The 20,876-nt window shown below is 40.4% G+C and overlaps 1 protein-coding gene across 5 annotated transcripts in view; it reads right to left on the bottom strand.

Moving 5' to 3' along the window:
• KLF12 (KLF transcription factor 12) overlaps window positions 1-20,876 on the bottom strand; it is a 262,186-nt gene that overhangs the window by 147,261 nt on the left and 94,049 nt on the right. For all 5 annotated transcript variants that reach the window (XM_062566900.1, XM_062566905.1, XM_062566904.1 and 2 more), the window contains one exon: window positions 8,975-9,064. In XM_062566900.1, coding sequence (XP_062422884.1) covers window positions 8,975-9,064 — 90 coding nt within the window. The remainder of the gene's footprint in view (window positions 1-8,974; window positions 9,065-20,876) is intronic.

Below are 20,876 nucleotides of genomic sequence, written 5' to 3'. Positions count from 1 at the left end.
TTGTCCCATGTGACAGGACAAGAGGCAATGGGCAGAAATTGAACCACAGGAAGTTCTGCCTGAGCGTGAGGGGGAATTTCTTCCCTGTGAGAGTGACGGAGCACTGGCACAGGTTGCCCAGAGAGGTTGTGGAGTCTCCTTCTCTGGAGATCTTCAAGGCCCGCCTGGGTGCAACCCTGTCTAACATGGTGACCCTGCTGAGTAGCAGGCTGGTCCACATGATCTCCAGAGGTCCCTTCCAAATTTACTGATTCTATGATTCTATGATATCAGGTAAGTCAAAAGATAGGAAAAGTACTGGCTTTTTAGATGAATTTTGCTATTTAGGTATCAATAATTGTTTTGTATGAAATATAAAATCACATTATTTTATTTATTTATTTATGTATTTATTTATTTTTAACTGTTTTGCACTGCTACACAAAAGAGATCTCTGTTTAGTTCTAATGTAGAAGTGCAACAGAATTTTGGAGTATAGTACTATGTATCAAGTCCACTCTTGAGTACTGCAATACTCTCATGGCAGGATGCAAAGATCAAAAAACTGTATCACTGTTTCCCACAGCTATATCAAAATGAAAGTCAAGTCATATATGTTGGATTCCCAAATGGAATGTAACATAGAGCACACATAAGTGTCACTAGAGCCGGGGTTATTGGGGGAAAGGGTTTAAGGGCAGATGTTTGTGTTGAAATTTTTTCATACCAATTTTTTGATATTTTCAACTATTTGTAAGGCACTATCAGAAATGCTGACCTTTCATATCTCAAAAAAGTGCCTAGAAAATGGACTCTTTTTAACCAAAATATGGATTTAGAAGTTCAGAGTAATAGATGGATATACAGCTTGGATCTTCCCTGCTTCTTGCTTTGTGTGTCTAGAATTTCTCAGCTGAATCTCCCATGAGGCCAGGAAATTCCCACCATAAGCTCTGGTAACTGAGCAAGCTGAGAGCAAAAATGTGGACCGTCCTCAGAGTGAGCCCACAGAATAACTGAAAGCGAATAGAAGTCAACCAAACTATAATCTAATGATGCACTCGGACACTATTCTCAAATCAAAGGGTTGACCTTGCTTCTCCCAAAGTCAACATTTCTTACAATCCACATAAATATATAAAGTTATCAGGTCATTTAATGCCTATGATACATTGCGTGACAATGATTTAAGCACAGACCCATAAAGGTATTCAGTTGTGCTGATTTCTGGGTAAAATCATACTTTGAAACTCTCCCCAGTTTGCTACATATAATCTTATCCCTACCTTCTACCAAATATATCCTCATAAAATCTCCTTTCTATATGTGAAATCACTTTATTGGATGTCCTCCTGTCCTAATATACTGGACATCTCTTTCTGTCTTGTTAGCGTTTCTAAAACATGAGCTGTTTGGAGCAGAGACTTTGCTTTGCTTCACTCATTTTACACTTGCTATTACATTCTCAGCGTGTATGATCATCATTATCTGAAGATGCCCATTAAAACAGTGTCTAAACACACTTTCAATTAGTTAAGCTAGGGATATCCAGGGACTGTCCTTTTATTCTATGTACCAGCATAGAATAAATAATGCAGTCCACATCCACAACTAAAAATCCTACATGTTACTACAACACAAACAATAAACAATACTAGAGAGAATAAGGTCTATATTCCCTGCAGTGCTCTGTAACAGCTGACTTAACTGCCTAGGAAACAAAAGCAATGGCAGGCAATGGTCACTAAATTAAGTCTCAGAGGATCTGGGATCCTTCTCTTACCGAGAATTTGAAATAGCCTCATACATCTTACAACCCCACCCGCAGTTTTATATCTGTAAACTTGGTTAACTTGGCAAAAAGGCTGCCTGGCAAGTATGATACAGAGTAAGTGAGTATGCTGAGCTGTTTAAGCAATCATTTCATATTAGTCCTAAATATATTACCCTTCTATAGCACTTTTGAGTCTGATCCTGTGGAAAAAAATCCCAAACAAATAAACCGCACTCACAAACATGGTGCTAAAAGTCCTTAGGTCTTTCCTCTACGAGGAGAAGGACTGACTTCCAAAGAAATAAGAAATATGTGCCACACTGGAAATATGGAGTATTCAGTCTTTACGGACAAGTCTGTAAGACAAAAGACAGCACTGCACAGATCCCTCTAGACTGGCTGGTTTGGGTCCCAGAGGCCCTAAAGCTGTCTCAGGAGATAGTCTCAGGTTCAATTAATCTGCCCTATGTCTTTGTCAAGAGGGGCACCCATGATCTTCTTCCCACCCTTCCTCTACCTATACATATGATTTTACAATAGTGCGGCTGCCAGGATGTATACAGTAGTTTCCTTTCTCCCATGTGGTCAGTTTTTCACTGGCTCAGTGAGTTGACCCAGCTCACTCTGACATTACACAGTCACTAGCAAGGGATACAGTAAGAATGCCAGGCTAAGAGCAAAGGTGCAGCAGATGGCAACCTTTTATGTGCCATGTAAGCTGCCACCTACCATGAAACAGCATCTGCAATATTTTTCACTTTATTGGGCTTCACTTGGCTATTCAATGCAGCTGATGCAGCTATAATGCTTCTGAGCTATAAGTGTATTCCTAGGCATAGCACCGCTGAAACCTCCTCCTTGTGAGGAGCCAGTTCACACACGTCTCATGCAGCATTGCATCACACCCTGTAGACACATCCTGACTGGTCTTTGGGAACAGATCGCAAGCTCTTTCTGAAGAACATCATCTATTTATGGCACTGTGGAGCAAGTAATAAATCATATCAGCTGTATTTCTCAACACTGCAGTAGCATTCCCAGAGTATTGCCTATTGCGAGATGAAGGAAAACAACAGAAATTAAGAAGGGCTAGCATCTGTGCAGAAGGGAATGATACATGTACATTATCTATAGGTTGGCTGTTTCCCCATATCAGTAGAGCGAAACATGAAGTACCATTTCAGAAACAAACAAAAAAACTACTTGGGTGAAGTACAGATTCACATATTACAATCAGAAATACTAAAAGTGTATTTTCTTCTAATAATATAAAGAGTGCATGCAAGCCAAAAGAATCAACATAAAACAGTTCCCAATACCATCAAAGGAGAAGTTTTGCTATTTAGACTATTCTCAGTTGCACTTTAATAGGCATTTTCGGAAATCTTTGAAAATAAAATGGATTTAATTATCTCGTCTGAAGTGGAACTAACACATTCATGCATATAACCACATAGGCGTGCATGGCATTCTGCAGACAGGAGAGGACAAGATAATTTGGCTAGTGAGGGAATACACGAGAGAACAAAATTGGCCTGTTATAAGGCTTTGGAGGCTTTGTCATTTTAGTCATTCTTTTTATAATTCAGCTATGGTCAGACATGGGAATGGAGATGGATCAAGCAGAACTGGGGTGTCGATTCAGAATAATCTTTAAATAATAATTTAATGGAAGGCAATGAAGTCACAGGAATGGAAAAGATTACACATCTGGGGAAAAAAAAAGGCTGCTAAAAATTCTAAGTACATTATTATCTTTGAGGATTAATTGGAGAACCTACTCAAAAGTTTCAAAAAGAAGGCAAAAATACAGAGCACACTAAGATTTTAAATGGTTTTTTTTTTTTAATTTGACTATTTTTTTAAGTTTAAATTGTTAAATACTCCCACCTGAAACACTGAGTAAATATAAGGACTACTTGGGATACTTATTGCTAATCATGGAGCTTCATCCAAAGTGTGGCGCATCTAGAAATGCAAAAAAAAAAAAAAAGAAAAAAAAAAGAAAAAAGAAAAAAACAACTGCCTTTCAATAAAGACTTATGGTCTCACTCTGGAAATACTTAAGGAAGTAAAACTTCATGTGTTTTAGCCGGTCAGAGACACTTAACAAATTTTTAAGAACTGGGCCACATCAGTTGCAGTGACCAACAAGACTTTCATAGTTCATATTGAAGCCTGCCAACACTTTACATCCTAACTTACTGTTAGTAGCCAACAGCTAGTGAATTCATTGGCCAGCTTGTATTAACATTTGAATTAGTCCTTCATACATTTCAGTAAGAAGGAATATTTATTTTGAGAACTTTTTTTTTGGCACAATCAAAGAATAACTATTTTTTCCTGCTGGAGTACTTTATCTTCACCTACATCAGGAAGGACTCGCTTCTTCATATCCTTCTCTGAAGCTGGTTATTGACATGCAAAAATTTATTGCAGACTAAAGATCTAAAGCAGTAGGTCACTGGAGAATATTAAATGATAAGCAAATTCACACTTCTAAAGTAATTCTACCAATTTATTAGCAATGCTAGCTCTTGTTCCGCAGTAGGGGAGGTAATAACAAAGCCTTGTTAAAGGGCAATGTGATATCTTTTATGTAATGGCTTTTCTTCATTTGTGATAAAGTCATTAAAGCAGCACTGTATCTTCTTGAGGCCTCAAACAATAGTCTGCATTAAATCTTCTGTGCAAAATTAAGGACTGTAGTTCACCAGAAAAATAAGCATCTGCTCTTGCTAATGGTGATGGCCTTCTAAAAATCATTTAACTGCTCTAAATTGGTGATGATACAACAAAGCAGAACTGTTTAATTTTTTCAAAAGCAAAGAAGATCTATTTCCCTTGTAAATACTTCTTTGTTCCAAATTTGTCGAATAACTTATATGGCATGTTTCTCTTTATGAAGCTGCCTAATTTCCATTCTCCCACAATCATCAGACATGATTTTAGTGTCTTCTAAACTCAGGCTGGTAAAAGTTTGAATTCACTCCAGTGACGCAGGCTGCAGCTCTTGGATCCTGCCTACCTCTCTGTAGTCACAGGCTTGAAGGAATGCTAAGCCTGGTGCTTCAGGCATAGTTGAAATACAGGCTTGAATTCCAATTTCTTGTCACTCTAAACTAGAAACTTGTCTATTTTGCAGACGGAACGGCTCATACAGCTCTGTTCTTCAAGGCCAATCCAAAAATTTCAGCTGAATTACACTTGCTTCTTTTGCTTACTCCTTCTCCTGTGTTTTAAATCCACATTTGCTTGTTCTACATATGCAACGGTTCTGCAACATTAGGAGAGAGATGCTATTTTAGAATACTTTCTAAAACTTTTTGAGATACCAGCCCAGTTCTGAACACACAGGGCACCAGAATACAATGTAAGAACAGATGAATCATGATACAAAACAAAACAAAATTATCTATCTTCTAACAAGGAAGTCAAAGGTCCTGGAGCACAAAACAAAGATGATGTGGAAGTTGTTTGAGGACATCACCTACACCTATACTAGCAAGCAAAAAGAATCCTAACAGCAAACACAAAAGCAATACCAAAATAATGGATAGATTGCCTACACATTAGAAAATCATCAGAATACATTAGAAAATGCCAGCCGGTTCAAGAATTTGCTCCGCTCTCACTTCCAGCTACATCTGGGAAGCTCTCTATTAGCCATGCAGTCAGTGGACGACAGCAGGCGAGCAGCAGGTTACCCAATGCAGTACACAGACAACGGATGTCTGATTTCATGAAGTGCACATGGCCCTTTGGTGCCTATTTCACCACAGTCGTATACTACCAAAGGTAACTGAAGAATCAACCAGCTTAAGGTAAAAAACTGGTTCTATTTATATAAGGAATTTCCTTTCTTCCTGTGCTTCTGTCTTGAGGGAGAAGGGGTGTAACGAACGGGAGTGTTATTTCTTTTCGTGCTTTTTAGTCCCATGTTGTCACATGACTAAAGACCACTGTTTGTTTTACTTAGGTTGCTAACTAGTGATATTTTCTACAGCTTACGTCAACAGACCAGTTGGTTACTGGTTTACAAACAGTATGGAGAGATGCATATATTTCAAGAAAAGCTTTTAATATAGTCCCAGGCTAACCATGTACTGTGTTAATTAGTAAACTCATCAAATTACGAAACAAATTGAATCCCTGAAGTACAAAAGGACTCAAATGCCATGGTCACATTATCTGCTGAAGTAATTCACCTAGCCAGCATTTCACACTTAATGTCACTATGATAACTTGCATTTGAAGCAAGGATGTAGGCATTTAGCTTACTTCCCTCGTGGTCTTGGAGTCAAACACAGAATCACAGCGATACCTTCTGGCTGAGGCTCTATGCCAGTAATCTAGCATTTGTGCCAACTGACCCTCAGAAAATCTCTGCACTTTTGCCTCCCATACGTTACATAATGCACAGGACATCACAGAAGCATGAAGGGGACAGAGCACACTGGCCCCCAGCAGATATTAGGCAGTACCAGCCTGCCCTCAGTCGTCCAAGTGCACACTATTGCCTCCATGCAGCTGTGCTGCGTGCAGCCGAACTCTCCTCCATGCGTTGCTCTCTCATCAGGCAAATGCTTTGTGAGCCAGCACAATGATGTGGAGGTCCCAGATAATACTGGATGCACACCAGCCCAAACAACATCCAAAAGCAAAACCTGAGCTGTCGTAGAAAATACCGTATTTCTAGAATACCTCTGCAGTGAGACTCTTTCTGTGAATCCCACCTTGGAGTTTATGCATTTATAGCTAACCAAGGCTGAACTAATGAGAAAACACCTTTTCTGGATGATATATGTGCACACCCTGTCAGGAAGTTTTTAGTGTCCCAACAAGAAGTCAGAAGGTACATATCCCTGGAACCCACTATTAACTGAATCCTAATTCGTAATAAAGCAATAACTGCCTTGTTAACACCCATCACTGTAACACAAAGGATCTGCCAAGACAGCATTGCTTAGCTATCAACAGGTAGCAGTGACATACAATTCCCAAGTAGGAATCCCTCCAGGATCCCGTAACCACAAACAAAATTTTCTCATTTCGAAAGCCTTAAGCCATGTCGCATCTTTGCCCTTGCAACATGTGCAAGCAGAAACAGTGAAACACAGCTATCTTCCTACAGGTTTCAGTAAGTTTCTCTAGTCTTCTCCAGTGTTAATCATCTCAAATGATGGCACTTTGGCTAATACCTTCAGAAGACTCAGAACAATTTTGCAAAATGTTTATAGTAAAAATCCAGAGCAAAATATCTCCCTGCATACGCTGTGAAGTACAATGGTGGTGTAACTCTCAGGGCATTATAGTAACATAAACAGCCATTTCAACTTCATAATATTTGGCTCATACTTTAATTCCCACTCCATTCTTCCCAGTTATGATATTCATCTTCCCAAACAGTTTCACTTCTTTAGTAATCACAGCCTTCAAACACTTGTTCCTATTATGTCTGTAACATCTACATATTCAAAACAGTCTCTAAAGCACATGGTAAACATCTGTTTCAACCACCTTCTTCTTTACAGTTTAAGTTGTTTTCTGGAAAATTGCCATCATAATGGCCAGTTCCTCTGTCAGTGAACTGGAGAATTCATTTTGTATTTATTGACTGTTTCCTAATGAAGAGTCATACAGGTACCAAAGACTCCTGACCAGACACTACTTAATCAATAGGAAAGCACATAAAATCCTAAATTAACTGAGCCCTTTGTCCAAAGTCTCAGTCATTGGAAAAGAAAGAGATGACATCATTTTCTACTTACTTTTTATACTTACATTTTTACTTACATAAAATTTTATTAGAAAATATAAATTAATTAAAAGAATTGTATAAATTGCTCATTTCCTTCCAGTTTCTAAGACATCAAATAGGTCTTCCAGCATCAGATCACACTACAAAAGTACAGATTCTTCTTCAAGGATCCTGCAATATGCATCACATACAGAACGGATTTTAAACTAGACAAAAGCACCCAGAAGTTACTGAAAATGAACTCTAAAGGATTTGTCTTTTCATCATTGTGTTTCATTCAATGGTCTTACATCTTTTTGTCCCCTCAAACTATGCTGTTTTGGTGTACCTGTTATGGGTGCTCACTTTCAAGAAGGCAGAGAGATGAGTAAGAACTTCATTAAATACCAGGTTTTCTCTGCTACAGCCTCAAGAACATTCTGAATAACTGGTCTCTCCTTGCAAGTCTTTCAGATTAAGACATCTTGAATGTTTAATCCTCTCTCTTCCATATCATTTAAATTCTAAATCAAATAGTTGAGAAAATAGCAGGAAGGAGAACAGTTAACTAACAGAAGTAGGTGAAAGCCCATCCCTAAACAGAAGCATAGCATTGTTTCTCCTATTACGCACTATGGAAGCACCTGCCTGCAGAGCACTGAGGTAGCTCGAATTCTTCTGCACAATATAAAATGTGCATAAGGGAATAAAAAAAGAATCTATTTGTGATAATATGGAATCTCTTCTCACTACCATTTACACTTGAGGCAGCATCTCTATTAAAAACAAATCCTGTCGTGGTAATCTACAATCCCTGACTTAATTATCACCACATATAAAACAAAACAGCCCTCAGCAAGTCCAAAAACTCAGTATTCTATTTTCCTAAAATCTGCTACTCCAGCACTGAACGCTTGCTCTGCAAAAAATTCAAAATCCATTTCACATCTTTGTCTTGTATTCAGTAGCATCTGAGATATTAGCTGAAGTTTCTACCCTTCTTACCATAATCACAAGCATGTATAGTCCATGAGGAACAGGATAGTTTCGGAAAAACAAACAAACAAACAAAAAAAAAACAGAATATGAAGTCGAAAAAGTGTGTGAAGGATGGGAAAAAAAAAGGCAAATATCCAACAAGGCAAAATCGCCTACGTGTCTTAGTAGTTACACGAATTTGACTTTTTTGCCGTAACCCATTATTCATTCTGTTTTTTAAACTGCATCCTTTTTGTAACTGTGAAATTACATCATAGAAAACACCTGCATTATCGAATAATTTCAGTATGTCTTCCATAGTTTTATTTTGTCCTCTCAACAGATGAGACTAATTGTTCATTGATACCTTTCCCAAGAAAATTAGCTCCGAAACGATAACAGAGAAAATGACAATGCAATGGGAGGGAGAACTAACCATGGAGAAGCCTGGAAATAGTCAGCAGCATGCTGAAGAGTCAAGTGACACAAAAACCTCTGCTTACCCCTTGCTCAGATTCCAGCAGTTCTGTTTTGACTCTGACTGCCGGCATCCCATCAAGCATTAACATTCTGTTTTCAAGGGCGCTGATGTCCTAAGGCAAAAAAGGAAAAGGTTAATAAAGAAAAAAAAGATGAAAAATATAAGTTTATAAGTTTAATTCATTAATTAACCTCTACAATAATGCAGCAGTAAGGTAAGTTTCTTTTAACCAACATGAAGCTAAGCGAAGTTAACAAAGACATTGTGATATTAATTTCAACCAACCTATTCCCAAAATGATTTCTGTTAATGGAAAGGAAAGGAGAAGGGGGAAGGGGAACGGAAGGAGAAGGGAAGTCTGGAAATGAGTGTTTTCATTATATTCCTGCTATCAAGTTTCTACTTTTGTTAAAACAACATGAATTATATTTTCAGTTATCCTTAAAAGAGAAGTTCCTTGCTTTAGGGCTAGATATGACAGCAGTGATGTCAAAAAACTTCACATCTTTTAAATATATACTGGCAGTATATTTAGCTACATTTGATTTCAATCAAAACATTCAGATTTCTATATTATCTAGACAATTCATACACTTGAATTCAGAGAACTTATACTGAAGACTTATACATCCCCCATTATCACGCACCTTCAACAAATCCTTAGAATTCAAATCACGTAGAAAAAATGAAAAAAGTAAAAACATGAAATCTGAAATGAGATTTGCAAAAGAGTACTTCCCTCTATAAACATTCTCTTATGAATGTCTTGTTCAACTACTGCTTGAGCATATTATGGAGGTATCCAGAACAAGCTATTGTGCCTTTAAGTTCAAATACTACCTTAATCTGAATTAATTTTCTAATACAGATAAGGCTCAAGGATGGTATTTTAAAGCCAGTCCCCCTTTCCATTAGCCATTTAGCTTGAACACCTTGATGAGAAAGATGTTTTCTCACTCAAATCAGAATTGACCCTTATGCATGAAAACATCCCAGTCAGCAGCGCAGAAGTATGAAGATGTAACAGCTATTTTTCGCACAGTGAAAACTACAGTACGTATATGTTTTAAGTGACTCATCCAAAGCCACTTATCTGTGGCCCTGTCTGAAACGCAGCACTTGACTCTGAAAACTCACCTCCACTCTAATGGTTACTCTTTAGTCCTCAATAACTGCAGTGCAATGGAAAAAACTACTTTTTGTGCTTCACTGGCAGCAGATCTCTTTAATACAGTAAGGTGCCTTTATTCATAAGGAATAAGGTGTTTGTAACCATGTTTGCACAAAAAAGAATTGTTTGATTTTTCAGGGAATGTTATGACATGTTATGAAAGACAGGACTAACTCTCAGCATCTTGAAAAATTCTCAGAAAGAAAAAAAATCTTTTCATGGCTACTTCAGTGGAATTTTAAGAAAAATCATTTATTCTAAAAAGACGGAAAGACAATTCTCCCATTCTTGAACACAGCTGCTCTGTGGCTAGTTACTCTGCCCCTAGCGCTTTTTAAAATTCCCGTTGGTCTCACTTGGAGCCCATGTGTTAAAGCCCACAGAGCTAGGACAGACAGGAACACGACAGGAAAGCAGACAGCAAATGCAGTAAAAGGAGAAAGACTACATCGCCACTCATCCTTCCAATAAAATAGTTGATAAAAAGTTACAAAAGCTTAAGTTTTCACAAAATTCCAGACCAAACAACTCATTTTCAGCTGAACATAGTGTACTTTAGCTTGCCAAAACAGACAGCAAGCAAGAAAAGGAATACATTTTAACATCTTTTCTGCAATTCAATTTGCATTAGGCATTTGAGGTGATAGGACGGCGAAAGAGGACTATGATGCCACAGAACAGCTCGGCAAAAGCGCTCCCGACTTTAAGTTTCTCTTCCTAGCACGGGTGGCGTGTTGTTCCCTTATCAGGAAGGGAGCTCCCGTGCCAGGGCGTCAGCGCGCTCGCTGCACTCGAGCGGTCTGGCTGCGGACTCGCCGCGGCGGTTGCGGGTGCAGCCGTGGCAGGAGGCAGCCTGGCATTTCCAAGCTCTGCACCCTGCACTCTGCAAGCAAGTCTCTCTCCTTCCTGCCTTGATTTATAAGCAGCGCAGCTGAATTTTACAGCAAGATCAGGAACGTATCATAATAAAGCATCCCTTAGGCTGTTGAGCTTGTAGACAAAGAAGGATGAGCTGATATTGCTTGGTATCCCCGAGGAGGTCTTACCCGAATGAGAAAAGGGAAGAGGCTGCCTTGCACAGGAGGCACGGGCAGGAGGAGGGGGAAGACAAAGAGCAGTTCAGGAAAGGCAGGTTTAATGAACTGTTCGAATCTGATTAGAGGCTAATGTCCCTTTTAGTGCTTTGTACCAATTTACAGCTGATATACTTGAACCATTTTTCCCACTGGCTGTGATAAACTCATTAGTTTTAAAAATGCAAGCTAACCAGAGTCTTTGAAGTTTAAAACTGATAAATCATGAAAACGCGACCAGTTCATGTACCATTTAACACACTCACATTTAACTAAATCTTCAGAGCACTCGCTTCCCCTTTTGTTGTATAAAATCATATTTCTTAAAAGCAACACTCTGCCTTTTGAGTGCTGGTCTGAAGAACGAATACAGTGAATAGTTCTGGCTTTTGGGTCACTTACAATTCAGAGCAGTAATAATCACAGAGAGAGATTCTCTCCAAACTATTTGATCCCTTTGCATTTATAACTGAGAGGACATTGTGCGACACATCCCAGGGAGCCCACTGCCTAGCAATAGCTGAGTAGATCTAATCTGTGTGTTATACGTACGGATGAAGTATTTAGCCCAATACTCATACATAGGGCTGATCTTTCAGAGCGACTCTCTCCTGCTTTAACATGCGTTTGCTCTACAGTATGTTCAAAGCCATTCAGTAAAAAGAAGATAACTGTCGAGGTTTGCATGTGGTGTGTAATCAGCTAAGGAAAATGGGCTTGACTCAGCCCCACAGGGGCAGGGGTGTAAATCGAGCTCCCTTTTGAACCTCCCTGGTTGGCCAGGCCATATGGAGCATCCACACCTGAGTGAGGCCAGGCTGCTCTACTGCCCTACATTGATTTATTAGGCTCAGGAGACCCACCACCAGAGATGGCCAATAAGATCATTGAGTCAACACATTTTTTCAGGCCACTGTCCTCTTCCGGTTCACTCAAGCCACCTCAAAAGCTGTGGCAGTTAAGTGCCAGCTCCCTGACATTGCATAGGCCGAAGGTGACCTGAATGTGTGCGACAACCCCTCATTCTCTCTGCCCTTGCCTCCCACCCCAAACCACCCACAGACCTCAGGTCACCCACCTGGGCAAAACACATAGTAGATGGATGTCCTGAACAGGGAACATATCAAACCTAACTTGGCATGCCCTTATCAAAACATCTGTTCCCCAAGATCAATAAACTGATCCTGAAAGGATCAACATCTGTTCCTCCTGTCACCAGCTGGAGTCTTTCCCTGATCATAGTTAGGTATTTATTCCCTTAGAAGTTTAACTAAAAGCACAAACCATACCCAGGTTGGTACAGGCAGCTACTATGAGTAGATGTTAGAGAAAACCGGTAAGTTTCAGGTTTTTAAGTCTTTCTTCTCAGAAGTTATGGCAATCAGTCTAATAAAGAGGCTCTCTTCCCTCCTAAATGGCCTGCATATTTAATACAGCACCACCACAACTACAACTGACTTTTTTTCTTTTTTTAGGAACATGACTTTTTGCTACAAGTTTTAATCAAATCATCTTCAGCTACTTTTGAGAAAGAGAAAACAAAACACCCTTTCTTACCCTGGGATAGAAGAAACCCCACTATCCTGTAGTGTTTACTTAGTCATGACCAGCACTAACATGAAATGTGGCTTCGCTTGTGAGAAGGGCCATTTTGATGACTGAGTTTTGAATTTCGCCAAGCCATACTCTTGAGAATCACACTGCAAGTTTTTAACAGCAATAGTGGAGATAGTGTGAAAGCCAACTCTCTGCACTGAAACACAACCAAGGGCACCCCTCAAATTCATTCCATAATTTGTTCTACTCATAATATCACAGAATCTGATTCCACTTGGTTGTTGTCTCCTCACTCTCCACGTTTTTCATGTCTAGCTGCTCTATGCTAAAGCATCACAAATGGAAATGACCCTCCCCCAAACTCAGCCAACCTGTGACGGGAGCTACTCCGTACTATCCCAGAAGCAAGCACTGAGATCAGGAGCACCTAGGAACCAGATCTCAAATTTCCTGCATGCATTTACAGTCACTTAAGTCTCTGGGCAGGCCAGTTTCCTTCTTCTGATGTAGCCCATGAATGCAATTAATATACAGAAGCAAGCTCTATAATGCTATTTACTGCTGTCACTAATGAAAACAGGCTTATTTAGTCATGCTAAAAAACACAGAGAGAACACATAGAGTACAAAATCATAAGGACCGAACCACTGATGGGTCTAAACTTTTCCATGAATCATGAAAATGTCCAGCTGGCAGTTCAGTGCTTCATAATAGACGTTAAGAATACTTCTTTTAAAGCTAACGCATCTTCAGATTATTTGGCACCTATGTACTATTCCCAACAGTCTTGCTAGGTGGTTCATATAGCACTCTCATTACTCTCCCGCAGAGCTACATATTCTGTGAACCATTTAATAAGCAGTTTCTTTGACAGATTTTCTAAGCAATGTCAAGCATTTAGAAATCTCTGTATCTCCACTTACTCCTGAATTTTCTTCCCTGTCTCGACCTCTGTAAGATAGTCAAAGACTACTCTTAATTATTTGAATGATTTCAGATAATTTCTTCTCCACCTGAAAAGTAGGATATCACATACAGCTACATCAGATTTCTTTAGTTTTCTTCAGAAGTTAACATCCAACATGGCATAATCTCTGACATTTCCAACTATCAGTTGCGGGAAAAGAAATTCAACATTACATGTAAAATAAAAATTTTCTGGTTAAGGGAAATACTTTTGAATAGCTAAAAGCTGAGAGTAGCCCCTAAGTAGTCGTCCTGTCTCAAAGACATGACTTACAATTTGCCTTGCCTTATTTTCCAGCTGTTTTTACACAAGTTTTCTGCAGATACAGTAATTTAATTCATCATTATGTTTCCAAATTCTCATTTTATGCTTCCAAAAATTTGAGTCACTTTTGTCAGACTACTGTTCTTTCTAGAGCAGAAAGATTTTTTAAATTTTAAGTTTGCTTTTACACTTTTTATGCAGACATCTTAGGTAAGTCACTGAATTAACCACAAAGTGGCCGACGCCACTTATATGCCTTGGCAATAACATTACTTCATGAATTTTTTCTCAGTATGACTATCTAAATTCATACTATTCTTATATCACTATACTGAATCCCAGCAACATCACTATAGTTACCCCTAGAGTCACTAAGGTTACCACCTCCTCCCAAGTGTAACAATCTCCAGAGGGAGAGGAAGCCAAGGAGAATCATTTCCCTTCCAAATTCCCACAGGAAAGAATCATGCAGTTGCTTACTATCTCCTGATCTCCTATGCTTGCTGAAGGCCTTCAGTTCCAAAGTCCTTTATACACCATACACTGAGATATGTTAGCCACTTAAAAGTAGTTATCTCTAGGGTGAAACAAACCATTTAACACTGCCACAAAATGCTTAACAACAGTCTATTTCAAAAAGTGAAGGCAACAAAATATCTGACAGAAAAGCAAATTTATGTGGCTAGATGGTAATCATCCAACTGGGAATTCCGCCAGGGAATCAAGGTTAACAGTCCATGTCTTGCCATAAGATCTTCATCATACGTAATTACATCTATAGCTGTGTGAAAGGTTCATAATGAAAGCAGAGACTTGGGTAGTTCTGCATTTTACTGTAAACTTGAATTTCAAGTCAAATTCACCAGAAATGGTGAATAATTTACATTTATTGATGTTTAATGTGAAACCAAAACAATTTATTGTAACAAAACAGGTTGAAGTCTTAAATTTCACAATATTTTTATGTGAAACAAGGTGAGTATGATTTTAGTTTCATTTTGAGAACGAGTTCAGTCCAGTTCAAAATGCATTTTACGGCTCATCTAAAAACCAAAATCTTCAACACCACAGTGATGGACTTCTGGAAATATGCTAGGGCGTTAGTTCAGCACATGACTATGAAGAATAATTAACTAAACTAACAGTATTTTTCACTAGTCTACATACTTCTCCCATGTTTGGATGTTAGTCCTAAACAAAGGTCAGAACAGACTCAAATGCAATGCATAAAATTCCATACATCACAGGATGTGATAGGGAGACCATGGGAGGGAGGCAGCCTATAGATATATTAAAGACACACATGAGCATCAAGTCACAAGTAGAAACATGGCTCTTGGTCTAGTAAATGTGTTTTCCAGACAGGCATCTTCAAGTGTAACCTCTTATTATAATCACACATGCCAGATATAGCCCAGACCTCAACAGCAGTTGCAACTCCATGCTGCCAGTGCCTGGGATGCAAGTGCAGTGGTTGGTCTTCAGTTATATGTCAGTCACCTCAAGCTGGAAGAAGAGTTTGAAGAGTATGAGGCTTAAAATTCAAAAGAAAAAAAAAAAAAAAAGACTGGGACAGGGAAATGTAAAATATTTTTACTAATCTTGCAAATATTGTATTTATCCAATTTACTAAAAATATACTACTTAAAGGTTAGCTTTATTATTAGGTGGGCTGCTGTATCAAACATTAAACTGGAGAAAAAGATTAAAAAGAACAACTGCTAAGAACAATTTCTATTAGGTCAGATTTTTCATTTAACAGGTCCCTGTCTCCCCCTTTTACTGAAGACTAAAATCAAGGTTTGGATAATCAAGAAGCCTCAGGTCACAATGTGTTTCAATTAACTTCCTCTTTTGTTAGAAGGAGTATGCAACATCCACAGGGTGTCAGGGGAATATTTTTGCCATCTGATACATTTTTCTTTATCCGTTAATTGTTTAAATTGTGTTTTTTTTATGTAATTGCTGAGCAGATGAGTGTAGAACAGCACTGCCCAGCAGCTTACCAGGAATTACACAAGTGACCAGAATTTTACACTAAATTCTACCCTTACCTGCTCTGGCAGGAAAATGACTGTGTAAATTGTGGGGAGCTCCTTGGCATACATTTTTCCCCACCTGCTAGTATGCAAAGTCTGCTTCCACGAAGGCAGATACAATATGGGCCCTACACTCTGGAGAATAAAGGAAGCATCTAGCATGTAAGAAGTAGCTAGTTTAGTCCAAAATTTTTGTCTGAAATCCTGTGTGGCAGGCCAAATGGCTGAATATAATTCTTCCTTGCCTAGAAGACAAGACCCAGTCTACTGGTATTGCTCGGTTATGTTATTCCTTGTAGCCCAAAGGGCCTGTCATCTCCAAGCAATTCAGCCTTCAGTTCTGCCACTAAAAGCCCCAGAGGAGTTGGGAAACAGCTATGGAAAAGGTTTCAGAGGCCTGGACATCATCATGCACTTCTGTGGCTGACTCCCTGCTGCAGAGGATAGAAGCATCTATCTGTTGACCTGACCTCTTATCTACAGAGGTTTGCTACCTGCCAGGGTCTTGAATACAAGAAGTCATCAAAAGACTGCCAAGGCTTGTCCACATGTTGGACTATTACCCTCTGTTGCTCTTCCATGTGGGCACTAATGATACCAAGGGCAAATTGGAAACTCTCAAACAGGATTTCAGAGCTCAGGGGATGGTGGCCAAGGGTCTGGGAGCCCAGATGATTTTCTACTCAATCCTACCAGTGAGGGGGAAAGGAAGTGAGGAGCAGTAGATGGATTTTCCAGGTTAACAACTGGCTGCAACACTGATGTTGGCAACAGGGTTTTGGTTTCTATGGACCCTTTTGGAAAATGGACAACTGATGGGGACAGATGGGATCCACCTCACTAAGCAGGGCATGCATGTCTTTGCCAACAGACTGGCCAGCCTGGTAAAGAAGGCTTTATACTAGGAAAGATGGGAGAAGGGGAGAGTTATAGAGACAGGATAGTCCACAAAACACATCTCAAGCTGGGACGCCTGCAGTGGGTACAAGCAGCCAAGTGCATATGAGACATGGCTAAGCAAGATCCTTTTGCGCCCCTTCTGGAAAACCTGCATGCACAATTATCTCTGCGAAATGCCTGTACACCAGTGCACACAGGACGGGGAATAATCAGAAAGAATTGGAGACCTGTGTGCAGCTACAGGGCCATGATCTCATTGCAATTACATGAGACATGGTGGGATACCTCACATGCCTGGAATGCTGCCATGGATGGATACATGCTTTTCAGGAAAGACAGGCCAAGAAGGCGGGGTGATGGAGTTGCTCTTTATGTGAGAGAGAAACTGGAATGTATTGATCTTTGCCTAGAGGTGCATGAAGAGCCAGTCGAGAGCTTATGGGAAAGGATTAAAGGGCAGGTTAACACAGGTGATACTGTTATGGGTGTCTACTACAGGCCACCTGATCAGGAAGAGGAAGTCGACAAGGCCTTCTACAGACAGCTAGAAGAAGCCTCATGATCAAAGGCCCTGGTTCTCATGAGTGACTTCAACCACCCTGATATCTACCAGAAAGACAACACAGCTAGGCACAAACAGTCCCAGAGGCTCCTGCAGAGCACTGATGATAACTTCTTGACACAGGTAGTGGAAGACCAAGGAGGGGAAGTGTGCTGCTGGACCTTGTCCTAACCAACAAAGAAGGACTGGCTGGAGATGTGAAGTTTGGGGGCAGCCTTGGCTGCAGGGACCATGAGATGGTGGAATTCAGGATCCTGCAAGGAGAAAGTATGGAAATAAATAGGATTACAACCCTGGACTTCAGGAGAGCGAATTTTGGTCTCTTCAGGGAACTGCTTGGAGGAATCCCATGGGTTAGGGCCCTAGAACAAGCAGGGTCCAAGAAAACTGGTTCATATTCAAGCATCACTTCCTCCAAGCTCAAGAGTGGTGCATCCCTATGAGTAAGAAGTCCAGAAAAGGGGGCAGAAGACCTGCATGGGTGAGCAAGGAGCTTTTGGCCAAATTCAGACAGATGAAGAAAGTACACAGAATGTGGAAGAGAGGTCACTTAGAAGGAATATAAGGTCACTCGGGACCTGACAAGGAAGGCTAAGGTCCATTTGGAATTAAACCCAGCGAAGGACAACAAGAAGGGCTTCTTCAAATACATCAATAGCAAAAGGATGTCTAGGGAAAATGTGGACCTGCTGCTGAATGGAGCGGGGGCCCAGGTAACGAAGGATACAGAGAAGGCAGAAATACTGAATGCCTTCTGTGCTTCAGTCTTCGCTGCTAAGGTCAGCTCTCAGGAATCCCAGAGCCTGGAGACAAGAAAGAAAATCTGGAGAAAAGACAAGTCTCCCTTGCTCAAGGAGGATCAGGTTAGAGATCTTTTAGGCAAACTTGACATCCACAAATCCACATGCCCTGAAAGGATGCACCCACAAGTGCTGAGAGAGCTGGCAGATGTTGTTACCAGGCCGCTCTCCCTCATCTTTGAAAGGTCATGGAGAACAGGAGAGGTGCCTGAGGACTAGAAGAAAGCCAATGTCACCCCAATCTCCAAAAAGGGCAAGAAAGAGGATCCAGGCAACTACAGGCCAGTTATCCTCACCTCCATCCCTGGAAAGGTGATGGAACTGTGTGTCCTCTCTAAACATGTAGAGCAAAAGAAGCTCAGCAGAAGTAGTCAGCAGGGATTCCCCAAGGGGAAAACATGCTTAACCAATTCCCCAAGGGGAAATCATGCTCAACCAATCTGACAGCCTTCTATGATGGAATGACTGGCTGGGGAGATGAGGGGAAAGCAGTGGATGTTGTGTACCTTGACTTCAGCAAGTCTTTCGACACTGTCTCCCATAACATCCTCCTAGATAAACTCAGGAAATGTGGGTTAGATGAGTGGACAGTGAGGTGGACTGAGAACTGACTAAATAGCAGAGCTCAGAGGGCTGTCATCAGTGGCGCAGTCTAGTTGGAGCCTATAACTAGCAGTGTCCCCCAGGGGTCAGTACTGGGTCCAGTCTTTGTTCAACTTATTCATCAATGACGTGGATGAAGAGACAGAGCAGTACCCTCAGCAAGTTTGCTGATGATACCAAACTGCAAGGAGCGGCTGATACACCCGAAGGCTGTGCTGCCATTCAGAGCCCTGGAGAGGCTGGAGAGCTGGGCGGCAAGAAACCTCATGAGATTCAACAGGGGAAAGTGCAGAGTCCTGCACTCAGGGAAGAATAACTCCATGAACCAGTATAGGTCAACCTGTTGGGAAGCAGCTTTGTGGAGAAGCACCTGGAAGTCCTGGTGGACAACAAATTAACCATGAGCCAGCAATGTGCCCTTGAGGCCAAGAAGGACAATGGTATCCCAGGGTGTATCAGGAAGAATGTCGCCAGCAGGTCGAGGGAGGTGAACCTGCCCCTCTACTCAGCCCTGGGGAGGCCTCATCTCAAGTTCTGGGCTTCCCAGTACAAGAGACATATGAAGCTACTGGAGAGAGTCCAGTGTAGGGCTGCAAAGATAATTAGATCTGCCCTGATGATTAGATGTTAGAGGATCTGCCCTATGAGGAATGGCTGCGAGAGCTGGACCTGTTTAGCCTGGAGAAGAGAAGACAGAGAGAGGAGGATCAATTAGATCTTATCAATTTCTACAAATATCTGAAGGGAGGGTGTCAAGGGGATGGGGCCAGACTCTTTTCAGTGGTGCCAAGCGACAGGACAAGAGGCAAAGGGCACAAATTGGAAGACAAGAATTTCCATCTGAATATGAGGAACTGGAACAGGTTGCCCAGACAGGTTGTAGAGTCTCCTTCTCTGGAGATACTCAAAACCCACCTGGACATGATCATGTGCAAAATGCTTTAGGTGACCCTACTTGAGCAGCGGGACTGGACAAATAATTCCAAAGGTCCCTTCCAACCTCAATCATCCTGTGATTCTGATTCCTCCTTAAAGTCATTTTTAAATTAAACTGGTCCATTTCAAGTTTCAAAGAAAGTAAATTAGCTACAAACAACACTGTATTCTCAGTTGGAGTTGCAGAGAATGAGTGGCCAAACCCTTTAATTCAGGGAGAAGACTTTTGTTCCTGCAGATCTCGTGTTCCCTTCCTGAGGATGAAATATAGTTATAAACTGATGATAAACACCAAAAGCTGACTTCTTATAAACCACAGATATTACAAAGCATTTCCTCTTAACAAAGAACAACATAAGATAATGTAGTCATTAAATGTATTGAGTTCCCTTTGAGTTAGGCCACAAAAATTTTAAGAAACTGGTAATCGCTATTAGCCAATATTGCTATTGCCTGCATGCAACCCCACCACAGAATGATATGTAGCCGGCAATACATCTATGAAAAGTATAATTTATTCTCACAGGACCTCAAAAGTCTGCCCTGGCTCAAGTGCAAAGTCATAGGCATGATAGGTAGTAAATGGTGAGAATGAAAATATTCTTTCAATGGTCCTGCTCCATCTGCTAGGAAGAGCTGTAACCACAATTTTCGCTGCAGCAACTCCACTGAAGCAGAACAACAGCAATAACGTAGATTTGTTCTGTTGCCAGTATTTGCAAAACTGAGAGTAAATGTTGTTTGATTCCTGTATATGCCAAAATAACAAAGCAATAATTAAAAAAAAAAGCTAAATGATTGCATGCTCAGAAGAGAAAGTCAGATTATTTGCCAGAAGCTAAACATTAGTTCATTACCTTTCACTGCACCTTTTACACAGTACCATACATGCACGTGGAAGTATGGTAATTACTATACTCCTCTTGCTGTAGAGGAAACAAAGTACTTATTTTGACTCTTCGTAAGAACAAGTGTATTCTCTGATGAAACTCCCAAACTGCAAATGTTTAACTTCCTGTCATGACCTAATCTCCATTTTGTTCAGTATCAGT

Source organism: Rhea pennata, chromosome 1 (genome assembly GCF_028389875.1).
Source record: "Rhea pennata isolate bPtePen1 chromosome 1, bPtePen1.pri, whole genome shotgun sequence".
Classification (NCBI taxonomy): Eukaryota; Metazoa; Chordata; class Aves; order Rheiformes; family Rheidae; genus Rhea; species Rhea pennata.
This window is presented reverse-complemented; position numbering and strand designations above follow the sequence as displayed.